Source organism: Carettochelys insculpta, chromosome 6 (assembly GCF_033958435.1).
Source record: "Carettochelys insculpta isolate YL-2023 chromosome 6, ASM3395843v1, whole genome shotgun sequence".
In the NCBI taxonomy this organism is placed as follows: Eukaryota; Metazoa; Chordata; order Testudines; family Carettochelyidae; genus Carettochelys; species Carettochelys insculpta.
The window spans coordinates 50,408,873-50,434,308 of record NC_134142.1 but is presented as its reverse complement, the minus strand read 5'-3'; the positions used below and the strand labels follow the sequence as shown (position 1 = coordinate 50,434,308).

Here is a 25,436-nt window from a genome sequence, read left to right as displayed (position 1 = left end):
AGTCAATGATCAAGGTGCTAAAGGAGCACTCAAGGAAGATGAGGTCATTGCAGAGAAGTTAAATGAATTATTTGCATCAGTCTTCACTGCAGAGGATGTGAGAAGGTTTCCCACACCTGAGACATTTGTTTTAGGTGACACGTTTGAGGGGTTATTCCAGATTAAGATGTTTGTATAGGAGTTTTGGGAGCAAATTGATATATTAAACAGTAATGTCACTGGAACCAGATGGTATTCACACAAAACTTTTGAAGGAACTTGCATACAAAATTGCAAAAATATTAACTTTGAGAGGGTCCCTCACCAAAGGCTCTTGAACAAAAAGTAAGCAGTCATGGCGTAAGAGGGGCTCTTATGGATTAATAACTGGTTAAAAGACAGGAGACAAAAGATAGGAGTAATAGGCCAATTTGCAGAGTAGAGGAAGATAAATAGTGCTGTTCCCAATGGATCTGCACTGGGATCATTCCTGTTCAGCATATTCATAAATAATGTGGGAAAAGGGTAAACAGAGAGGTAGCAAAGTTTGCAGTTAGTGAAAAAGTATGCCAGATAGTCAAGTCCAAGGTGTTACAAAGGGATCTTGCAAAACTGCCAAGTGGATAAAATAGCAGATGAAAGTGAATGCAGGCAAGTGCAAAATAAATGTAATCCCAACTATGAATACAAAATTATGGAATCTATATTATTTGCTGCCACTCAAGAAAGCAATATTGGCGTCCTTGTAGATAATTTTTTTTGAAAACTTGTGATCAGTATGCAGCAGCAGTCAAAAAAGCTAACAAACTTAGGAGCCATTAGGAAAGGGATAGATAATAACACAGTAAATCTCATAATGCCACTATAGAAATCTATGATACAAACACAGCTTCAAAATCCCATGTAATTCACGTCACCCCATCTCAAAAAAGATCTATTAGAAATGGAAAATGTACCAAGAAGGGCAGCAAAAAATCTTATGGGTGTAAGAACAGCTACATATGAGGAGAGATTAAAAAGATTAGTTCTGTTCAATTTAGAAGAGGGATGACTAAGGAGGAGTGTGACAGAAATCTATAAAATTATGAATGGGGTGAAGAAATTGTGTAAGATATTACTTACTCTTTCATATTATGCAAAAACCAGGGGTAACCCAGTGAAATAGGACACAGGTTTAATATAAAAAAGTAGTACTTTTTCCACACAATGCACAGGTAACCTAAGGAACTCATTTGCTATGGGACACTGTAAGGGTAAAACTACAACTGGTTTCATAAAGAAATCAAGTTCATGGTCGAGAAGTCCATCAATGGCAATTAGCCAAGATGGTCTGGGATGCAACTCCAAGTTTGGGGTGTCCTTAAGCCTCTGACTGTCAGATGGTAAGAATGGGTGATGGGATGAATCACTTGCCCTGTTCTGATTGTCCCCTTTGAAACGTCTGGCACTGGTCATTGTCAGAAGACAGAATATAGATAGGGCTGACAGAGTGCGGCTGAGCTGAAACTCTCTGACACTTTAAACTTTGTCCTACTGCAAGGCTGGGATATAACCTAATGGTCCATATTGTCTCTCTGGTTTATTGGCTGATCACCAAATACCCACAGGTACCACCTGAAACTTTGATCCAAACTTCCACAAGTGATGACTGCTCCAGTGGTTGGTTTGTTCTGTCTCAGTGAGTGAGGCATGCATTTCTGACAAACGTTTACTATCTCCCCTTTTCCTAAAGAATGCAGAAAGCCGTAATAGCCCTTCTCAAGCTTTTTTGAATCTAAGAAGCTTGTCAGGCTGGCTCATTTATTTTTGGCTAATGTTGTGATGAGCTGCAGATGTAAACCAAGATCCTAGATTCATTCTTTATCAGATATTGAGTGCCTTGCCCATGAGTCTATGCCCAGTTGTTGTCAGGAAGGGGTAGGGAGGAGTAGAGTTTCCAGGGTGAGCACAGACAGAGGTCATTCTCCCAAGTCCCTAGTAAGGTGAGTCGTGTCTCTGTTTTGTCTCATACCCCTGAATGATAAAAACATTCTGGCCCTGATTGGATTCCTCTAATGCCCTGACTATTCACAGATCACCAATGGATCAATATTTTCCCTAGTAACACCTCCTCAGTACCTATTTCAGTACTGTTACACTTGATTAATAATCGCCTCTGAGACCATGGCTCAGCCATCGTCCTCCATGGTGCAGATGCTGCTGGTGCAGGCTTTCTCAATATAGAGGATGTTTCGTATGCTGAGTTATTTCATTGTGATAAGAGGTAGAGTCATCCCTACTATCCTTATCTGCCATTTTAATTGATCCTGCCTCTGCACCAGTGAGTTCTGAAACTGTTATATGGTTTTGTGTAATTTTGCTATCTGAGTGTTCATTTTTCTTCCATCTGTTCCGAGCATAGTAGTTAGCTACACGCCACTATATACTTTATTCTCTTGAGAGTTGTGCTGATCTGAAAGGGAGTCCAGGGATCATCTGTCCTAGCACAAGTTTCTTGTGGGAAACGTTCTTCTTGGTTTCTATTCCTGTGTCTTTCAGCCCTGTACTATTAAAGCATGGAGTCTTGGCCATTTTGGGTTCCCATCTAGAAAATCTTCCTTTACTTTTACTGCTCTCTCTTTCTAGAATTAGATCTTTCTCCACTATAAATACCCCCATTAAATTTAATTGCATATTGCTATGCTTGACACCAACAAGAAAGTAATAGTGAAGAGGAACAGTAGCAGGAGACAGATAAATTTATTTCCACCAGCAGTTTCTTTTTCCTTACCTGATAAGGTCATTATAGCCAGCCAGAAGATTTCAAAACCTGTTGCATTACATGGCAGGCAACTTACGGATTCCTGTGGAGATGGTACAAGAAAAGTACCAAAAAAAATTAGTTATTCTGCACTCATCAGTGTCTGATTGACTAGTCATACCCGTTAACAAAGGGTTTGTGGGAACCTGCTAGGGACTTGTAGCAGACCCTGGCATCCATAGCACCTATTTCTGACACATGCTGCTGTTCTATCCACGGTGTTTCATTTTGTTTTCCTGTTTTGGCTTTTTCATGTAGTGTACATTTAAGGTATATTTGTTAGGTATGTTGGGTTTTTTTCCTACTGTAAGTTGCTTTTCTTGGCAACTGGGTGCCTTTCTGATTGTTATGCCTTGGCCTTGTCCCTTTTCAGCCAAACTTTCCTTATGTTGACACCTCACTCAATTGCCGTGCTCTCTCTCATGGGTTCTCAGTTCAAGAATGGGCTCTTGCAGGAGACCTCTAAATTTATGCTTTTGGCAAGGCTACCCACTACACACTGCTACTTCCTGTTGGTATTTGGGTCCTGACCTTTAGTGGCTATCCTGTGATCAAGACTAATCACTAGCAAATGATTATTCAGATTCCACAGCGTATACCACCTTCAACCAAGCTGAGTGTCACCAGGACATTGTGTCATCTTGAATTGTATATGCCAGAATTAGACACAGAACTAGCCCTGGTTACATCAATGCCAAATACAGAGGTGATATGATCTCTCTACTCCTACTTGACGTACACCTGGTTATGCATATGGGATAACTTTAGTCTTTTTTGCTATAGCATCACATTGGAATTGCATGTTCAGGTGATTATCCTGACCCCCCAAAAATGTAGAGTAACTATTTCCTGGGTTAGTGTCCCCCACATCTTTTTGTTATAACCTATGGTCTGTGCTTCTACTTACTTACATTTACATTTGGCCGAATTATTTTGCCCATATCATATCTACATTAGTTGTTTTATTACTAAACTACAACTATTCAAAATAACCACATTGAGTATCCTGAATATATTATAAATGTTTCTATGAGAACCTTGACTCTTGCATTTCCTGATTTCTTTGTTTTTATTTTGTAATGTTCACCATTGTTTCTTGTTATTTATGCATTTATTTTAATGAATACACAATTCCATGAAAATTTGCAACTTAACATGTTCATTTATACTTAATTTTTCAGCTCTCTTCCAGAACTACTTGAAAAGAAAAGGCTCATTGATCTTCATACAAATGTTGCTACTGCTGTTTTGGAACATATAAAGGTATCGTTGCTGTTATAAAAGTACAGAACTACTTTATAAGACAGCTTATCGTTGTTAAACCACAGTATGATTTACACTACTTCAAACTGGAGAAACAGATCAGAACATCATGTCTTTTCAAATCTAATACCTTAGAAAGAGTTGCACGTCATATGGTATCGTTTTGTCTTGCAAGATGTAACAGTGGGAGAATCTTTCTTTCATTTCAGTGTTTATGCACAACAGGGTGAAATAAATGTACTATGGTACTCCTGGGTCAAAATTGCTCTCAGATTTTGACAAAACAAAACAGACAAAATAATTAATTAGTTGATGCGCTTTCGTGAGACAGACCCACTTCTTCAGGTGGAAAGTAGCATGTTAAAATTACATATTAAAGCATATATTTGCTGTTCTTTAGTTAGCTTAAGATTGGGTGTTTAGTAAATGATTTAAATAATTTTCTCAAAAAATGTATATAATACACTTGTATTAGTCACCCAGAAAGAGAAGGTAATGTGGTTAAGGTGTAAACCAGTGCATCAGGAAACAAGTGTTATTCCTGTTCCTGCCATAGACTAGCTAATTGCATCATTTGGTTCCTGATTCTGTGACATCTGCCTGGGTAGATTCTTGTGCTTACATGAAGTCCAATTAAAGTCAGTAATGTTCCATGCAGGTGCTGCAGTTTGAGGTGCTTCAGAAAATTTTACCCTGTGCAACTTATATGGTTCACAATCAGTAGGAAGTTTGAGGTTAATTTTCTGTTAACATTTGTTAAGTGTTTTGAGCTCTTCAGTGAAAATTGATGTTAAAAGCATATTAAACAACATGTCTATAAATGAATTACAGTTCTTGCCAAGTCATGGTTGGTTTGGGTTTTTTTTTCATTTTAATATTTCTTTGAATTTGGTTCAACTGTCTGTAGTATGTTTTCTTGCAATAGCTGACATGGCTGCTTTCACACTCAATAATTAAAAGCAGTACAGTAGTTCCATAGAAAATGCAATTAGCAATGTTGGCTTTTTATATGATAGTCTTGTCAGTTAACCTCCCGTTTCTTGGAAAGATAATTGAGAAGGTGGTAGCAAGCCATCTCTAGCATCACATGTTCTACTGGTTTGGCCATAAACTGTCTTTCCAATGGGGATGTAGAATGGAAATCCCATTAGTCTCAATTGACTCTCCCCTCATGGGAATGAACAGAAGTCACATGTTCTGGACAGATCTCCATTAAGTGCAGTTGATGTACTTGTGTAACTTATTAGGAGTGGAAAGAATTACTGTACTCTGTCTCCTGTTCAGTGTGAGGTTTCAAGTATCTCAGTCTTCTTACTGCCTTTGTGCAGCTGCTGGAGAAGCAAAAGACATGCAGTGCCATCAGTCTGCTGATGACACTGTGTGTCCTTTTTGTTAGATACAGAAGAAGCCATTTCCTTGCTCTCCAAATAATTGGCAGTGGTAAAGGCCTGAGTTAAGTTGAATCATCTTAAACCTAACCGAAATCAAATGCAGGTTATAGGGGCTCACCTCCAGAATTTACCTAAATCTAGGTCTGGTGATCTGAGAGATATATGGTATTTCTGTAACTGTGAGTTGTGTTTTTTCCCTATCACTTTTCTATTGGCAATGCATTTCTGGTCTATGACGTGTCAAATTATGGTGTGGTAGGTGTAACAGGATATTAGTCCCTTGGGAAATGATTTGTCCCTAATAAAATTCTCCGTGCACTTAGATACTGTGGTGATGGGGTCTGTATAGTAAATTACAATAATAATAATAAAGCAGGAAATACCAAAGATTTTATACTAGGGCAGGTAAAGAGAGAACTTGTTTCTCTGGTGAACATGCCCAGTGGCGAGGTTGGTAAGGCAGTTCAGCAAATACATGTGTGCTCCTCTCCGTTTGTTGCACAAATTCACTTTTAAATTTCAGATTTTAAAAATAAATTTGTCCATTTTGTATGTTAAAATTTTGTTTCAGCTTCAGCTTACAGGTTGAACCTCTCTAGTCCAGCATTCTCTGGTCTGGCAACATCTGTGGTCCAGTATGATTTTAGTTAGACAAATGTCAACTTATCTTGAATGTAGCCATGTTTCTCACAGTCCTGTAAAGTTTGTGTACAGCCACTAGTTGTGGCTTTGTGTTCTGTACCATTATTTAGCCCTAATCTTCCCCTAAGCATCTTTTAAGAGCCCAGTAAGCAATGGAAGTATTGGAAATGCTGCTAGACAATATTGACCTCCCATGGTTTGGCAAATTTTCTGGTTTGGCACTGGTCAGATCCAAAGGGTGCCAGATGAGGGAGATTCAACCTGTACTACAGTAAAAGCTCTATTATCTGGCACCCTTGGGGAACTAGGGATGCCAGATAATTAAATGTGCCAGGTATTGGTGCTGGATATTGCACCACCCCCTGTTGCTGCCGCCAACAGCCAGCTCTTATGTCTACTGCCACCACCAGCAAAGCACGTGCCAGTTAACTGAGCTTGCTGGTTATCCAAATTCCAGGTAACCTGGTGTTTACTGTATAAATATTCATTTAAATATGTTATCTCACTTACAAAAATCAGTGTAAAAACTTCTCTGAATAACTATTATACTGGCAGAAGTGTATCCCTCAATTTGATTTTGCCAGTATACTTCAGAAGTTTAATTGTCATATTTAGTGTTCATAATTTCTGATGTCCAGTTACAGCTGCTTTCCCCATTGTGTTGGATCATTTTCTAAAACACACCAGGAGGAAACCAGAAATTAATCATATGCCCTGGGGTCCTGGCAGTTTTCTGGCACATCTGAGTGTTTAGCTGGAAAGAGCGCATTAATTCTTCACAAAGTAGATTAGCAAATATTTATTTCTGAAGCTTTGAACAAATGAAGGTTTGTTTTATGTTGTTTTTGCTTTTAGGAGGCTGGTGACATAAGGAAGGTAGCCTGAAGTTAATATCCTTATGAATAAAATGTTTGTTCTAAATACTAGAATGTATTAAATTGCCACTTGAAGACAAAACTTTCAGCCCTTATCCATTCTCAGAACAGATGGTTTACTAGTGTATTAATGTGAGATCATATCTGAAAATCAGTTGCTATATTTTAACTTGACTAGGAGAGTTTGTGTATGGATTAATATTTGAATATGCCCCTGAGCCTCTAAATCTACTCTAGCTCCTTTCTTACTGCAAGTACACAATAAAACTATTTTACCATTTTAAGACAAATTAAAATTTGTTATCCTTCATCAGCCGAAAATGTACAAATGACCAAATCCCCTTAAAATTATTAGTAATCATAGATGGCTATTTCTACGTAGAAGATATTGGCCAATGCCAACTGATTTACTTCCATAAAATCAGTTTTCCTGGGGTAGATCCATTGTACTTGACATAGCATCACTCATGAATATTTCTGTATAATTCAGAAGTTAGGGGAGGGGAAGAATCTTTTGTCTGTCCACCGTCAGGAAAAATTCCTCATCTTGGCATGTTTGCTGAACAGACCACTCCCCCTAGAATATCTTTGGCTTGATGGAAAGAACTGCTGTTTCCTGTTGCTTTCTGTCAGAATTTTTATCAAGAATTCCTTTCGACTGCAAAATTTGTAATCAATTAGTTTTCTTTTCTCGTTGAAAAATTTCTTCTCTCCCACAGTGTGCCCCTCCTCCATAAAGGAGCAATTTTGTATGGAATTTTTTGTACGAAGTTGGCGATCTCACCTAGTTACATGGTAGATCCAAAGCCTTTTAATTAAGTGGCCCCATTGGTAAAAACCAAATGGCTGCCCTCAGCTCTCTGTTCCACTCTCTTCCCCCCATACTCCCTCCTAGACCCTGCATTCCGATCCTCTGCACCCCATTCTGCATGTCTGCCCCAGGTTACAACCCCACTCCCAGGCCCTGCACTGCCTGCTGCACCCCTCCTCCAGGTCAGAATCCTCTCCTGCACCCAGACCCTGCCCCCCGAATCCCTTGCCCCAGGTCACAGTTCCCTCCCAGACTCTCCACCCCCTCCAGCACTCATCCTCCAGGTCAGAATTCTCTCCTGTACATTCACTGTCTCCAAAATCCTGCACCCCAGTCTCCTGACCCCGTCATAACCCCATCCTTCATCCAAACACCCTCACAGATCCAGCATCCCCTCTTGCATTCCAGTCCTGTTCCCCAAACTCACTTCTGCACCCAGACCCTGTACCTCCTCCATCAATATCATGGAAGAGTGCAGCCTGTGACCATTTACGAAGTTCTTGGAGTGCCCCTGCCCTCCAAAAATTATTCCCCACCCCAGACTATGCAGACACTACATTACTTACATGGATTTGGGCTGTCTTGTCAGTTTCACAGCAGGAGCTGTGAAATTGGTAAGAAAGCTGAGCAGTAAGATTCCAGCTGCCCTCTGCTCTCCTGATGAGCTAGGTGCCTGGACTCCTTTCTCAGCAGGGAACCAAGGCAAGAAGCCAGGGCAGCTGGCCCCTGCTCGTTATGCAGCAAGAAGGAAGGGAACGGAGAGGCAATAAGCACCGGGCAGCTTGCTCACACTCCTGGTGGGAATGGTGGGCAGGGGCAGCCTATTGGGAGCCAGGGAACCTGTGGTGCACCTTGGCTCCCAGCAGGGAGCTGCCAGCACGATCTCTCGGCTCTTCTCACAGACCCAAGGAAGACGTGGGGTCTATGGATATTGTGGCAGACTGTTTCTGGTAGGCTGCAGGGACCTGATAGATGGCACATATTCTGGATGGTGGGCTAATACTTTTCTGTTCGCTGAGTAAACCCAGGTAGGGCAGGCAGCTGTGGCCTCATTAGGAGTCAGCCATAGCAGAGTCTAATCAGCACCCATGGCCAGCTGAGGCTTCTGGACTTCATATTAAAAGCTCTCCCTCCCCCCCCGGCAGCATGGGGAAGGAGTGGGAAGGTGCACAGGGGAGAAGGCTGGAGCAGAGCAGAGCAGCACAAAAAGGAACCATAGGGAAGTGGTGAGTGAAGAGGCCCAGAGTGAGGTCTCTACGCTGGGGCAAGGGCCAAGGCCCTGCCGGCTACCTCCTGTCCTCTTAGGGACTGTGGGCTGGAGCTCAGGGTAGAGGGTGGGTCTGGACTCCCCCCATCTTTCCTCAGAGAGTCACCTTGCTGGAGTAGGTGAAAGCCTGCAAGGGGGCTGGCTTTATCCCCCACGATTTTGGACTTGCCTCTGATGAGAATGGTTCGCTAAGTGGAGAACCCTGCCTCTGGAAAGACCTGGGCAGTTAAGTGGCCACCTCGAGTCTCTGAGGCACAGCACGGACCCCCAGGGGGCTGACAGGGGAAACTGTCACAACGTGCATCACTGCAGTAATTACTACAGTGGGTGTACAATCAGCCTAATATACTTACTTACTTACTTTTTTGGTGTAAGCATATGCTTAAGAATTTATTTTTAGTGTTTATGGAGGAGGAAGAGACAGTTGAGTGTCTCTGGGTTAAGCTTAGAAGCAGAAGCAACAGAGGCAATGTAGTATTTGGTGTCTGCTGTAGGCCACCAGCTCAGGTAGATGAGGTAGGCGAGAATTCCGTCAGACAACTAAGAGAAGCTTCCAAATCACAGGTGGTGGTTCTCACGGGAGACTTTAATCACCCAGACGTTTGTTGGGAGACCAATACAGCAGCACACATACAATCCAGGAAGTTTTTGGAGAATGTTGGGGATAACTTCCTGGTACAAGTGCTGAAGGAACTGATCAGGGGCCATGCGCAGCTTGACCTGCTGCTCACTGACAGGGAAGAAATAATAGGAGAAATAGAAGTGGGTGGCAACCGAGGCCGTAGTGATCATGAGATGGTAGATTTCGGGATTCTGACAAAAGGAAGATAGGTGAGTAGTAAACTACAGACCCTTGATTTCACAAGAGCAGACTTCAACTCCCTGAGAGGGAGGATGGGCAGGATCCCCTGGGAAGCTAATATAAAGGGGAAAGGAGTTCAGGAGAACTGGCAGTATTTTAAAGAGGTCTTATGGAAGGCACGGGAACAAACCGTCCTGATGCGCAGTAAGGAAAGTACATATGGTAGGCAACCAGCTTGGCTTACAAGGGAAATCCTTGTCAAGCTTAAACTCAAAAAGGATGTGTATAAGAAGTGGAAAGTTGGACAGATGAGTAAGGAGGAGTATAAATATATGGCTGGAGAATACCAGGGGCTAATCAGGAAAACAAAAGCACAATTGGAACTGCAGCTAGCAAGGAATGTGAAGGGCAACAAGAAGGGCTTCTACAGGTATGTTAACAATAAGAGGGTTATCAGGGAGAGTGTGGGTCTGTTTACTGGATGAGGGAGGTAACCTGGTAACAGATGATGTGGGAAAGGCTGAAATACTCCATGCTCTTTTTGCCTCAATCTTCACAAACAAGGTCAGCTCCCCAACTACAGCACTAGGCAGTGCAGTATGGGAAGGAGGTGGGCAGCCCTCAGTGGGGAAAGAACGGGTTAAGAGCCATTTAGAAAAGCTAGATGTGCACAGATCCATGAGTCTGGATTTAATGCATCCAAGGACACTGAGGGAACTGGCGGATATTGCAGAGCCTTTGGCTATTATCTTTGAAAACTCATGGAGATTGGGAGAGGTCCCGGATGATTGGAAAAAGGCAAATGGTAGTGCCCATCTTTCAAAAAAGGAAAGGAGGACAATACAGCAAACTATACACTGGTCAGCCTCACCTCAATCTCTGGAAAAATCATGGAGGGAGTACTCAAGGAATCCATTTTGGAGCACTTGGAAGAGGGGAAAGTGATCCAGCGTAGTCAAGATGGATTAACGAAGGGCAAGTTGTGCCTGACCAATCTGATCAGCTTCTGTCATGAGGGAACTGGCTCTGTGGACATGGGGAAGTCAGTGGATGTGATATACCTTGACATCAGCAAAGCTTTTGATACAGTCTCTCACAATATTCTTAACCATACGTTAAGGAAGTATGGATTGGATACATGGACTGTAAGATGGACAGAAAACTGGCTTGACAGACGGGCCCAACGGGTAGTGGTGAATGGCTCAGTGTCTGGTTGGCAGTCGGTTTCAAGTGGAGTGCTCCAAGGATCAGTTCTAGGACCAGTACTGTCCAACATCTTTATTAATGACCTGGATGAGGGGATGGATTGCACCTTCAGCAAATTTGCAGATGACACTAAGGTAGGGGATTAGGTAGATACATTAGAGGGTAGGGTAGGGTCCAGAGTGACCTAGACAAATTGAAGGATGAGACCAAAAGAAATTCGATGAGGTTCAACAAGGACAAGTGTAGAGTCCTGTGCTTGGGAGGAAAGAATCCCAAGTACTGTTACAGGCTAGGAACTGACTGGCGAAGTAGCAATGCAGCAGAAAAGGACCTGGGGATTACAGTGGATGAGAGGCTGAATATGAGTCAACAGTGTGCCCTTGTAGCCAAGAAGGCTAATGGTGTTAGGAGAAGCATTTCCAGCAGATCTAGAGAAGTTCTTATTCCTCTCCGCTCGGCTCTGGTGAGGCTTCATCTGGAGTATTGCATCCAGTTCTGCCCCACACCCCCCACCAACATAGAAAGGGTGTGGACACATTGGAACGGGTTCAGTGGAGGGCAATTAAACTAATTAGGCATCTGGAGCACGTGACCTATGAGGAGAGGCTGAGAGATTTGGACTTATTTAGTTTGCAGAAGAAAAGACTGAGGGGCGATCTGATAGCAGTCTTCAGCTTTCTGAAAAGGACTCTAAAGAGGATGGACTGTTCTCAGTGGTGACTGATGACAGAGCAAGCAGCAATGGTCTGAAGTTACAGAGGGACAGGTGTAGTCACTCATTCTGAATCAACTCTAAATGTCACATTTACCTGACTCTAATTTTTATTGGTAATTATGTGTTAGAAGAGGAGACGTTCATAACTTTTGAACTATCCACATAACTATTATTGAGCATCAAATTGCTTATAATTGCTCTCTTATATTCAACATAACCTTACACCAGTATTCTTTTTAAATCTCCAGTGCAATGTACCACAAACTATATTATGCTCTTATTTATCACTGTATTTGTCATGACAAGCATTGTAGTTCATGGAGGGAAAATTTCTATAGGTATTTCCAGGAGTAAATAATTTGTGAAAACTTAGTTAAGGAGAATGATAAGCATTGGAAAAAAAACATCTATGTGGTGTATTTAGCTGCATGGCAATCACTTAACAATGTAGAATTTATATAAAATATACACAAACAAGTTAGTAGTTTCTCTCCATAATACTGTTTTACATGTATCATTATTTCAGTGCTTCTGCTATATAACTAGTCTCTTGCTCTGTGGTTTGTCAGGACTTGCTGGTGTTTTTTGTTTTCTTGTTGATTTTACAAGCACCTGGAAAAATAGTGAATTGAAAACAAATAAAATTATCAGTATACACTGAATAATGAGTCAGTTATAAAAGTATAACTTATTTTTCCACAGTTTGCTGTTGGAATAACATCCAAACATTTATTGGAAATAAAGCTTAAGGATAGATGGGGAAATTTTCACTAAAATAAAGACAGTGCTGTATGCAAGCATGACTCATTTTACCACGTGATGGTACAACATTGGTAATAGTGACCTTTGATTGTTTCCTGGAGTCATAGTTTAAGACTGCTATGTAAATTTATGTAAATTTATTGCTAGGTAAAGTGAGGAGGGACAGCTCAGTGGTTTGAGCACTGGCCTGCTAAGACCAGGATTGTGAGTTTCAATCCTTTAGGAGGCCATTTAGGGGTCTGGGGCAAATAGATTTAAAAAAAAAAAATCTGTCAGGGATGGTGCTTGGTCCTGCTAAGATGGTAGGGTACTGGATTCAATGACCTCCCAAGGTCCCTTCCAGCTCTATCAGATGTGTATCTCCATATATTTTTAATTGGAAGGGATATCCAAGGAGCACAACTTCTATCATAGCAACAAGGAATCAGGTTCCAAGTCTCTCCATCACAAAAGGAAAACAACATTTAAAATACAGTGATACCATTTTAATTACAGTAATTAAGTAAAACAGGCACCTAAAAATCTATAATTTTAAGTCCCTGGGGGGCTCAGGCTTGTCATGTTTGCTTTACCCTATCAAGTCCACTGCATGTGAGGAACTCTTCTTTCTCACTGTTGATGGCAATCCAGACAATCCAGAACTTCCATCTCCCAGAGTTTCAATCTGGCTTCGTTCATTAGCATCAAATTTAAATTTAAAAAGTCCTTGACTGAAACTTTTGAAGGGCCTGTATGTATCAGTACCATTGCTGTTGAATGATTGCTACATTTTTGGACTCTAAAAGGTATATTTGAGTCACTGGCTAGTGAGTTTGATTTTTGTAATAGCCGATTTTGATCAGTCCCTTTGCCAAAGAGTTACAATTACTCGTGGACTGAAAGAAGAACTTGTGTTCAGTGTGCATTTACAGTGGGTTGAGAATTTATAACTGTGTTTTTGATTGGTAAGTGTTCCTGTTTATGCCATCTGATCCTTAATGGTATTTTATTTTAAAAAAGGAAAGTTGAGCATCAAGCAAATGCTCTAATGGATTATTTTATTCATTTTTGACATACTACATTGATACAAGTCCCATCTGAATGAATTAGTCTCTGCTGGAGTGCTATCTAACCTATTATTTTTGGTGCTAGATGCAGCACTAGAACATTTTGTTGGTAAGGGAAAATTGCATTTTTTTAAATTTGTGTGTGGAATTTAGATGCTGCAGAAAGAAATGTAAATGTCAAACATAAGGATACAAAATCAAAACAAAAAGCAGTCAAGTAGCACTTTAAAGACTAGCACAATGGTTTATTAGGTGAGCTTTTGTGGGACAGACCCACTTCTTCAGACCATAGCCAGACCAGAACAGACTCAATATTTAAGGCACAGAGAACCAAAAACAGTAAGCAGGGAGGACAGATCAGAAAAAGATAATCAAGGTGAGCAAATCAGAGAGTGGAGGGGTGGGGGGGAGGTCAAGAATTAGACTGAGCCAAGTATGCAGACAAACCCCTATAGTAACTCAGAAAGTTCCCATCACGATATAAACCATGTGTTAATGTGCCGAATTTGAATATAAAAGCCAACTCGGCTGTTTCCCTTTCCAAAAAGGTGCAATAATTCCTTTTCAGTAACACACATACCTTTAGGTCATTGACAGAATGCCCTATTCCATTAAAATGTTGACTAACTGGTTTGTGGATTTGGAGTGTTTTGATGTCTGTTTTGTGCCCATTGACCCTTTGTCTAAGGGAGTTAGAAGTCTGTCCAATATACAAAGCATCTGGGCATTGTTGGCACATGATGGCATATATGATGTTAGTAGAGGAGCATGAAAAAGTGCCCGTGATTCTGTGAGTAACCTGGTTAGGTCCAGTGATGGTATTTCCAGAGAAGATATGTGGACAAAGCTGGCAGCGGGCTTTGTTGCAGGGAAAGGTTCCAGGACTGGTGTTCCTGGGGTATAGACTGTGGCTGTTAGTAAGGATCTTCATGAGGTTGAGGATCCTCACTAACAGCCACAGTCTATACCCTGGGAATACCAGTCCTGGAACCACAGAATCACGGGCACTTTCTCATGCTCCACTTCGGGGAGTAGCACAGAGGAAGTGTGTGTAGAAAGCCTCCCTTAGCCCCACTGTACTGCCAGTGTCAATGGTTGGGAGCCCCAAAGCCATTTTAAATTGCCCAGATACTTGGGCACTTTTTCCCTTTTGCTGCTTCTCCTGTTGGTGGGCCTCTGGAGAGCATAATAGCTAATTGCTTTGTGATAGGCTCATTTAAAGTGTGCTGTAGATTCAACCTAATTTTTCACTGTGACATTAAAACATTCTGATAGGGTTGTTTGGGGTGATTGTAACATAGCACCATACGAAACATTACAATGCTCCCTATTGTCCAGCTCAAAACAGTTTTTGTTCAGTCTTCTTTTTTTTTCTTTTTAAGACTTTTGATCCGTACCTTAATATATGGTTCAAAAGAGCAATAATGATATGTATTTAACAAAATTATTGTGAGGATTGATTTACTTTCTGCACTAAGATAGCACAGAAATATTTTTGTGTTTGGATCACAATCAAATCGAGCGATTCTCATGCTGAGTGATTTAGTTTTCCTTCAAGAGATAGGAAAAGTGAATAATGTAAAAGTAATTTTAATCAACTGTTCTATCTACCTGTTTAAATAGGGAAGTATATTTTCACAATTTAATCATTTTAACATTTTTTCTTGAACAGGCACGGAAACTCGATGTGTATTTTGAGTATGAGGAAAAAATAATGAGCAAATCCACGCTTGATAAATCACTCTTGGACATGATTTCTGACCCTGATGGTAAGTACTGCGCATCTGAATTTGATATGAGCTAACTTTTGTTTGATAGCGATTCAAATTTTTGATTGCACTTTTTGTTTGTTAGTGGGGTCTGTGTACAATACACTAGACGTGTAATGAGAAGAGACTTTTAAAAGAGCTAGGAAATTAATTCATTTCTGACTGCAAACCCAAAGTCTCATGATCTAACCAGACCCAGGAGATCGAGTGTCTCCCATGTACTCTAAGCAGGTGAGCTCTCCACCCCAAGCAAATAGAGCAATTTCAGAATTTCTGGAGGCTATAAAACAGGAGGGGTGAATGCCTGTGCACCCGACTGGGAGGCAGCAGTGTTCAAAATGATTAACAGAGAAAGGAGGCTACTTAGTGCGACCCAAACAACGCAGCATTTACACTGATGTTCTGTCTTTTGTACTACATCACCATAAGCTATAACATCACCTGTCATCTGGCTGGTTTTATTATGTCAGCATAGCAGGAGAGATAAACCAGTGGGAGGAGCATTGGCCTGTGTATACCTCCATAGGTAGGTCAACATAAAATGCCTTACATTGCCTTAATTTTGTAGGTAGTCAGGCCCTAAGTTCAACTGAGAAAATGTTGTCTTACACTGTACTGAATTTTAGGGATGCCAAAGGATATACTACAGGGGTCTAGTGCAAGGTGACTGTGACAATGCAAGCATTTTTTTTTCTCTTTAGCAGGTTGGCAAAGGGCATTAATAGGTACTTGTGATAAGAAGGATTGTATGCCTGCCAGCAGCTACTGCTAATGACAGGACATTTCACCCCTAAGATAGCAGCTTGCCTTACTCAACCCTGATATGTAACCTCTGAAGTCACTTGTAAATGGCTGGGGACTAGTGGTTAGAGCAAAGGGATGAGAAAAGTAATGTCTTGCACGGCCAATTTAAAAAAAAAAAGGGGGGGGCATTTTTAGGAAAGTACAACTTTGGCATTGTGGCTGAGGAGCAGAAAGTGCTACTGGATGTATATATTACGATTCAATGGATGATAACTAATACAACCAAGACTTTGGTTATGTATATCATTGGTGCAAACAAAGGCTGGATTGATAAGAGGTTAGTGATTAAAGTGATAACTAGTGAGGTAGTTGTGCCTCTTATGGCAAAGGTTGCAGATCAGCACCTGGTAAGGAAGGTGCTAAACTCAAAATCAAACAGCAGTAGTGTGAGGTAATGTCTCACAATGCAGTACTGCTCTAAGCCCTGAGATATTGTGATGTGAGTTTGTCTGTCTGTCCTAATGGAACAGTTACATCTTGTATAGTCATTGAAGATGGGACTTCAGCTCAGATGTCCCGTATCCAAGGTAAATTGTCTAGACACCACGCTACAGAGGCATTCTCACTGTCTATTCTAGCCTATTGACTTTTTTAGTGTAATCATGAATTACTATGTATTACCAGCATGAATTATAATGAATAGCCATTGAGTCAGGGAAAGGCAGTGAGACTGAAGCCTTGTCTACACCACACAGTCGATGAAGTTACACCACTGATCAAAAACCAGTATAATTACATCTCCTGTGCATGTCAGCAGATTATGGCCACAATTGGTACCCTAGCATCAACAGGTGAGAGCTATGCACTGTGGGTAGCTCTTTCATTGTGCCTACTCACCACTTTCTGTAGCTAGGAGTTGCGGGGAGACGGAGTGGATCACACCATATCATGGGTGTGTGCTCAACATCCCATAATGCAGTTTTAGCCATCCGATCTTTCCATGGGTTCCATCTGCATTTCATGGCATTTTTCAACTACTCCTCTTTACTGTGTGCCTGCCATCTCTGTCTGAAAGAATGGATCCTACGTTGCACGACCCTATTGTCGTCACAGTTGTGAACGCAGAGCAAATGGTCATGAAGTGTATCATGAGCTTCCAGTGTGAACAGAGTTGCCAGCTGTGTGTGTTGTCAACAAACACCACCAGATAACTTCTGGCATTTACAGAGCAACTACATATGGTAGACAGATGCTTTTGGCCTCAGGAAACAAGCATTAAGTGGTGGAATCACATTGTTATGCAGGACTGGGATGACAAGCAAGACTGGGAAAGCCCTTCCAGGAACTGTTTGTGGAGCTCACCCCAGCACTGCGGTGCAAGGGCACCAAATCTGTTGCCCTCTCAGTGAAGAAGGATATGCAGATCAGTGTTTAGAAGCTGGTGACTCCAGACTTCTACCTGTCTGTCACAAATCAGTTTGGAGTGGGAAGTCCATCACCTGAGACAGCATTAGCGCAAGTGTGCAGAGACATTAATCTCATCCTGTTGTGAAGGACTATGACTCTTGGTAATGTGTGTGAAATATCTTTGCAACAATGGGATTCCCTGAGTGCAGCAAAGTGATGGATGTCATACGTATCTCATTTATGGCCGTGGAACATCTTGCAACAAAGTGCATTAACAGAAAAGGGGTACTTTATGGTGTTGCAGGCACTTGTGGATCATCTTAGGTTTTCATTGACATCAGTCGAGGGTGGTCTGGAAAGTTGCATGATGTACACACCTTTAGGAATAATGGTCTGTATGGAAAGATCCAAGTAAGGGCTTTGTTTCCAGACCACAAAGATTCTAGCGGAGAATGTTGAAATGCCCATAGTTGTTGAACAGTCAGGAGGTTGTGAGTATGCCTATCTCTGCTCCTTTTGCTGTCCCTTCTCTTCTTCCTTTTAGATCTTTAATGGCTGCCAGGTAAGCTGATTACTGTTTGCTGTCAGTGAAAAAGGTCAAACCAGAGAATTTGCCTGTGCCTGCATGACAAGTTTATTGAGAAAGAATAATAGCTGCAGTAAAAGGGTTACATCAGGGCACATACATACTCTGTTAAACATAGCAGTACATTAGAAACTATACATTCCTTTAAGCAAGCCTCTCATTTGCAAACATACGTAGGCAGTTATTGTGCAGGTCCCACACAATGCCAGCCTGGCAAACAGGGAAGGTGGTTACCAATCTATAGATGGTTCCTTTTCTCCTTGTATGTTCTCAGTTTTCTGGTCTGATTTTTTTCCCCCACTCCCCACCAAAAAAAAAAAAAAAACCACCTTGGTTGCCTTGAAAGCACTCTGGTTCACAGTCTCATAATTCACAGAGTGTTGTTGACTTCTTCAGGTGCTTAAATTGAGGAACCTCATCAACACTAATTTGCTTTGCTTGATTCTCATATCCTCTTTTCTCAAATGAGTCATGTCTTAAAAGCCTGCCCAGTGGGCATAAAATTACTATTTTTAACCTAATTAATATTTTTGGAAGGGACTAGAGGGGTGGTACCCAAAAATTACCCTACATTTATCCACTCTGGCTTTTGCATGACATTCTACTGTGACATTCTACAGCTTGTGCTCCTCAGTGGAATTTCACTCATGGTGTTTTCTCTTGCATGGGCCCACATACACTGACCAATAAGTCTAGTATTGATTGTACGTGCTTTCCAGCCCTCAAGACTTTCCAGTTTCTTTTCAAGTTTACTTCACTTCACTTTTGCTTAAAGAAGACCTGATCCCAGAATCCTTAGTTATTTGACCATGTTTAAGTCATGTCCAGTCAGATTCACATCATTCATTCAGTATGGTCGCACCAATTTGGCACTGTGCCAACTGTAGTGATCCTGGGAGACCCAGCATACCCCTTACTCCCACAGCTCATGAAGGCTGGACAGCAGTAGGAAGCACTTTAACAATAGGATGAGCTAGTGCAGAATGAATGTATAATTGCAAATTACAAGTGTTCTGGTGCTGTCTTTGTGGCAAGTTAGACCTTAAATGAGGAAAATACTCCCATGACCTGCTCCCATCCTTCAGTATGTTGTATTGTATTTGAGAGAGCTAAGGATGAAAAGTTTTCCTTGGGGTGGAGTGAAGAGGCAGATCACCTATGTGTACATGGCACCCTAACCTCATAACTTATTTTGAGTAGATTTCAAAATGGGCTATTTTGGCATGTGGCGCTGTCTAAACAGCGTTGCATGCTGAAATAAAGCATTATTTTGAGGCATCCCTTACTCCTCCTGAAATGAGGTGTACAGAGATGTTGGAATAGCATGCCCATTATCTCAAAAACTGTTTTGAGACAGTGGGTATGTTTCTTAGATTCAGGCCGCTATTTCAGGACACTGCCGTATCCCAAAATAGCACCCACCATCTAGACGTAGCTCTAATGGTTGATTTTTGAGCAGCCAAATAATAGGGTTATTAGAGGATCACAAAGGTTGCAGAGGAGTATTTGAATCGGGGACACTTTGAGGCTATATTCTGATAAGCACCAGTAACGTGTCTTTCTGTACAGCACTTTGCCATGCTTTAACATGCCAAGATAAAGAAACTAAGCTACATTCTTGTCCTGTTATCTTTTATCTGTCCATATTGAAATCTCATATTAATAGATTGTAAACTCTTTGGAGGAGGGACTTTTTGCTGTGTGTTTGTACAGCATCCTGTACAATTAGATCTAAGCTGTATCACAAAAATGATCATATTTTTCCACATAAATAACTTAGTTATGCTAATAAATACTAGGTGTGTGATTTGAAATGAGAATAGATGCTCAAGGGGGGGATGATGCTGATGCTGAGACTTGAATCTAATGTGCATCGAGATTACAGCTAGCATGAAATGAAATGCACATGACTGACAAAAGTGGGAAGGAAAGCGTAGCTGATAACATGTCCATAAAATGTTACATTGTCAATTTACATAATCTAAATTCTGTCTAATTTTTCCCAAGACAAAACTGTCATGGTCTTCAGAATTGGCACATAATAAGCCACAATTGGTAGATAATAAATTTGTTAGGTTATGTTTTTAAAATTTGTTTTATTTCTAGAAGTGTGCTGTAGCACAGTTTCCATTCTAGGTGAAATTTAAATGGTTTGTTCTAGACCAGTGGTGTTGAAAAGAAATTTACTGATCTCCACTCTGTCCCCTAAGAGCTTGGTGCCACCTGCCTGCCCAAGCCAGGCACCCTCCCATCCTCACGCAAACTGCTCGTGGCTCCCTGGAGCTGCCACATGTGAGCCACCTTGTGGATGTAGCCAAGCCATGCAGTGTGCACTGCCCTATCGCTGGAGCTGAGCTGTACCATGGCTACAGTTGAGCAGCTTATGCCATGTGACCTGCCCCTGCAAGTCATGCAGGACTGCCAGAGCCTGAGGAGGAACTGTCTCTGCCGCTGCCGCTGTGTGCCTGTCCCACCAAGTAGTGGGACACGTGCGCAAAGCCAGTGGAGGATGCTCCGTGTGTGCGGCTCTAATGAGCGGCTTCACAACACCGTGGTGTCCAGTTTGCCACATGGAGTGAGTGGAAAGCGTATTGGACACCATGGTTCTAGAGCCATCATTAAAATCAGAACTTGGATCTGCCACCTCCCTTCCCCATTCTAATACATGGATTTCAGTTTCAGAGAAGCCTTTGCAGCATTGTTCTTTCTATCTAGTATTCTAGTGCCATCCTGGATTTTGCTAATAACGTCTGTTTTTATTGCATTTCTGTTTCAAGTTTCATGCATTCCTTTAAAGTCTGCATTCCTGAGTGTATAGACACTTGCAGAAGTGACAGAGTTCTTACATTTTGATTCATGGATAAGAGAGGTGAAGAACTGAATAAACAAGTAGGATGGAGGAAATTGTGAAACTCTAAGTATTGTTGGTGTCCAGATAGAATGACTTTCACATAGGCAATGAAAGGAGGGGCAAAACCCCTGTAAATGTATGGGAGATATTAATATTTTTCTTGCTGAGCCTCATGCAGATTTCTGAAGCTTATGAGGACATATTTAATTTCAGTCAAGCTTTAGGGCTTTGCAGCAAAACTGAAAACTCAAAGTAAAAGCAATTGATATGCTTTGTTCCTTTAATCCCACATTGTTTCTGTACCATTGTCTTCTACTACTACAGAAGTTTGATACTTCATGGATTAGCTTAACGGAACTACTCTAAGCCAAACCACTTATTATACATAACTTCTGTTCAGAGTTTTTGGGCTATTCTAAAGGAGTTTTTCAGTGAAATGGTTGAGATGATTTGCTTTCTAGCCAACATAAAATAATTTTGTTGTATAAACTTTTCTAAACTCACTGCAATTACTGTTATGATCCAAGGGCTCAATATGTGAAATATACATACTGGCATAGTTTATAATTTGATTTGAAAAGGAGAAACCCTTTTTTCCCGTCCACAGCAGGCACTCCAGAAGACAAGATGCGATTGTTTCTTATCTATTACATAAATTCAGTGCAGGCACCCTCAGAGGTAAGTTCTTTGTATCTTAATAAAACCAAAACAGTTGTGTGCAAAATGTTGTGCTAAATTGGTAGGTATTTCAGAAGAAATTATATCAATGCTTTTGCCAAACAACTACTTTTTCTTCTCAGGAAAAGTACAGTATAGTCCTGTAGGATTTAATCTATTTGCAGTTAGTGCTTCAGAGAATTATTTATTACTGCTGGAGATATTACTGCCTTGGTATGAAATCTAGCTAAACTCTTGGATCATGATAATGTGTAAATGCTTCAAATAGCAAGACTATACTATCACTTTTTAAAATATTTAAATCAAGTTTACACCAGCAACATTTGGTGCAATTTCTGCTATTGGGTTACATTACTCAGCTGAGATAGACATTACAAAACATTTGGCACTTTTACTTCATCCCTGATTATAGAGAGAGAGTTGCGTTTACTGAACAATGAATATATTTCTTGAGACTCCATACTGAGATGGCTTTTAAGGCTTTGATACCTGAGTAATTCAGGAAACATTTTTTGCATATATTTGTTCTGAAGCTAATCTGCATAAGAATAGTATTTATTTTTGTTCCAAGTAACACAACCAGAACCCCACACTGTTTAATCATGAAATATTAATGACACATTTGCTAATGCTTAGTACTCAGGATTTAATCATATGGCTCCTGTGAAATAAATGTAATTAGAATCTGTGTCACATTCGTCTAATGTAAACAAGGTTTTAAAATAGTCCAGCCTGAATTATGAATCATATTTTGGTGACATCTTATGTGTCAATATTTTAACAGCATTAAATAATTAAAGTGAGGGTTTTTCCAACAATTGAAGGTTGTTGGGCACCTTGAATTTCCTTGCCATTTGAGTGTCTTTCTCCCCTAGCCTCCTTTGAAAGTCCAAGACACTTATTTTAAGACATTTTAAAATCTTGTTCCCTTACATTGTGTCTCAGAGGTGCAGACTGAGCCCACCTCCCAAAAGTAGTGCCTTGTACCCTTCTGATTGTGGGTTGCTCCATGGATAGACTAGATCTCCAGAATATTGTAGACAGTCCTAGGGGCCTATCTGAGTTACCCTACGGCCCACAGCACTGCCCACAATCTCTGCTGTCCTCTGTGTTTTAGCTCTTAGCACACATCCTTCACTGTGGGGTTGCAAAAGAATCCTTAGGAGGCAATTGTTCATCAGTGTTTGCTCTAGGGGAAATCTTCCCCAGGCCATATTCAGGGGACATAGGGTCTTTTTATGCTGTTTCTGCCTTTTCATGTGAAATGAAGGGAGCAAATGGAGATGAAGCTCTCATCCATAGTTCAAAATCCTAATAGTTGAAAGTCATTTCCTTATTTTCTTACCTACCAAACCTGGAGTTTGGGATTTGTCGATATTGTAAATTAGTTTATCATAAGAACAGTTAATTAACGTTGGCAACAGCTACAGGGGAAATTTTTTACAAATACTTCTGTGGTGTGTTCTATACTGCCTTGTTTTACAATTTTCAAATAAATGAAAGTGCTTGAACATCTGCCCTAAAGCTTTAGAAATGATTGGCTAATCTAAAAAAACAACATCATCAATTTTCTAAAATCAGTCTTCACTTGACTGTTATTTTATTGAAAATGTATATCTGATTCCATTTAATATTTTATTATGGTAAATAAAACATACAGAAATATTTTTTCTCTAATGAAAAATATCTGAGTATTAACATCCATTTCAGCATGACTACGTCTATGCTAGTATTCCTCTTTTGAAAGAGGCATGCAAAAGAAGGAAATGGAAAATGCAAATGAGGCACAGATTTACATATTGGCCACCTTATTTGCATATTCTTTCAAAAGAAGAAAAACAGTATAGATGTAGCTCTTCTGAAAGGAAGCCCCATCTTCAAAAGAACTGTGTGTGTGTGTGTGTGTGTATTTTAAGAAGATTTCCTTTGAAGATGGGGCTTACTTTCAAAAGAGCTACATCTATACTGTTTTTCTTTTGGAAGAATATGCAAATGAGGTGCCAGATATGTAAATATGTCCCTCATGTGCATTTTTTATTTCTTTCATTTGTGTGCCTCTTTTGAAAGAGGAATGCTAGTGTAGGCATATACTATTGCAGATGTAGCTAGAGACTGTTACTGAAATAATTCTGGTAAATACAGATAGAGAAAAAATAAAATAGATATCTGGGAAAAAAAAGCCACCATGAAGCACGTGATGATGTTGTTTCTTTTTGTAAGAACTGTAATATTAAACTTTTCAAGAAATAATTCAGAATGAAAAAGGACTTCTGCACTTACATATGGTGATCTGATAGTACCATCATTAGAACCAGAAAAGGAAAAATGTCTCCTCTTGGAGAACTAGAAATGTTCCACTTCCTAGGCTGAGTGCCTCTATCTCCTGGAACTTAAGACAACAGCCTTACTTTCAGGCTTGTCTGGGTCCTTCTGTGGACTGGCATATGGTATTTAGTCAGACCACCATTTATTCATGTCCCTTCTTTGGAAAGAAATTTAGGAGGTGGGGTGATAAACACCCAATCTTGAGTGGAGTGTTTGGAACAAATTGGTAACCTAAACAGTAATAGGAGGACCAGATGATATTCACCCAAGAGTTCTGAAAGAACTCAAATGTGAAATTGCAGAATTGTGGTTTGTAACCTATCCTTTAAATCAGCTTCTGTACCAAATGACTGGAGGATAGCTAATGTAATGCCATTTTTTTAAAAAAGGGCTCTAGACATTATCCTGACAGTTACAGGCTGCTAAGTCTAACTTCAGTACTGGGAGAAATCGTGGAAACAGAATTGTCAGAGACACAGATGAGCATAAATTGTTGGGGAAGAGTCAACATGTTTTTTGTAAAGGGAAATCATGCTCTGCCAATCTACTAGAATTCTTCGAGGTAGTCACTTGGCATGTGAACAGTGGGGATCCGGTGGTTATAGTGCACTTGGATTTCCAGAAAGTCTTTTGATAAGATACCTCACCAAAATCTTTCAAGCAAAGTAACGATTATGGGATAAGAGGGAAGGTTGTCTTGTGGATTGATAGCTGGTTTAAAAAGATAGGAAAGAAAGGGCAGGAATAAATGGCCAGCTCTCAGAATGGAGAGAGGTAACCAGTGAGGTCCACTGGTTGGACTGGTGGGGTACTGACACCAGTCCAATTCATCATATTCGTAAAGGATCTGGAGAAAGGGGTAAACAGTGAGATGGCAAAATTTGGAGGTGACCCAAGCTGTTAGTTATGTCAAGAGCAGACTGAAAGAACTTCATAAGGAATCTCGCAAAACAACATGACCAGGCAATAAAATGTCAGGTGAAATTCAAGGTTGATAAATGCAAAATAATGAATATTGGAAAACATAATCCTAATTATACATACAAAATGATGGGGACTAAATTAGCTGTTGCCTCTCAGGAAAGATTTTGGAGTGATTGTGGATAGTTCTCTGAAAACATCCACTCAATATGCAGCAGTAATCAAAAAAGGAAACCATGCTGGGAATCATTAAGAAAAGGGATAGTGAATAAGACAGAGAATATTTTATTGCCCTAACAAATTCAAGATATGCCCCCATCTTGAATCCTGAGTACAGATAAGAACATAAGAATGGCCATACTGGGTCAGACCAAAGGTCCATCCAGCCCAGTATCCCGTCTGCCGACAGTGGCCAATGCCAGGTGCCCCAGAGAAGGAGAACAGAAGACAATGATCAAGTGATTTATCTCCTGCCATCCATCTCCTGCCCTTGTACTGAAGGCTAGGGCACCATACTTTACCCCTGGCTAATAACCATTTATGGACCTAACCTGCAAAAATTTATCAAGCTCTTTTTTAAACCCTAATAGAGTCCT

General features: G+C 40.7%; 1 protein-coding gene across 2 annotated transcripts in view; it reads left to right on the top strand.

Moving 5' to 3' along the window:
- The window catches only part of SCFD1 (sec1 family domain containing 1), a 124,023-nt gene that overhangs the window by 52,989 nt on the left and 45,598 nt on the right, over positions 1-25,436 (top strand). The window contains exons 14-16 of one of the 2 annotated variants that reach the window (XM_074996913.1): positions 3,961-4,042; positions 15,232-15,328; positions 21,527-21,594. In XM_074996913.1, coding sequence (XP_074853014.1) covers positions 3,961-4,042; positions 15,232-15,328; positions 21,527-21,594 — 247 coding nt within the window. Of the gene's footprint in view, positions 1-3,960; positions 4,043-15,231; positions 15,329-21,523; positions 21,595-25,436 lie in introns of both variants that reach the window. The other variant, XM_074996912.1, reaches the window with a different exon arrangement.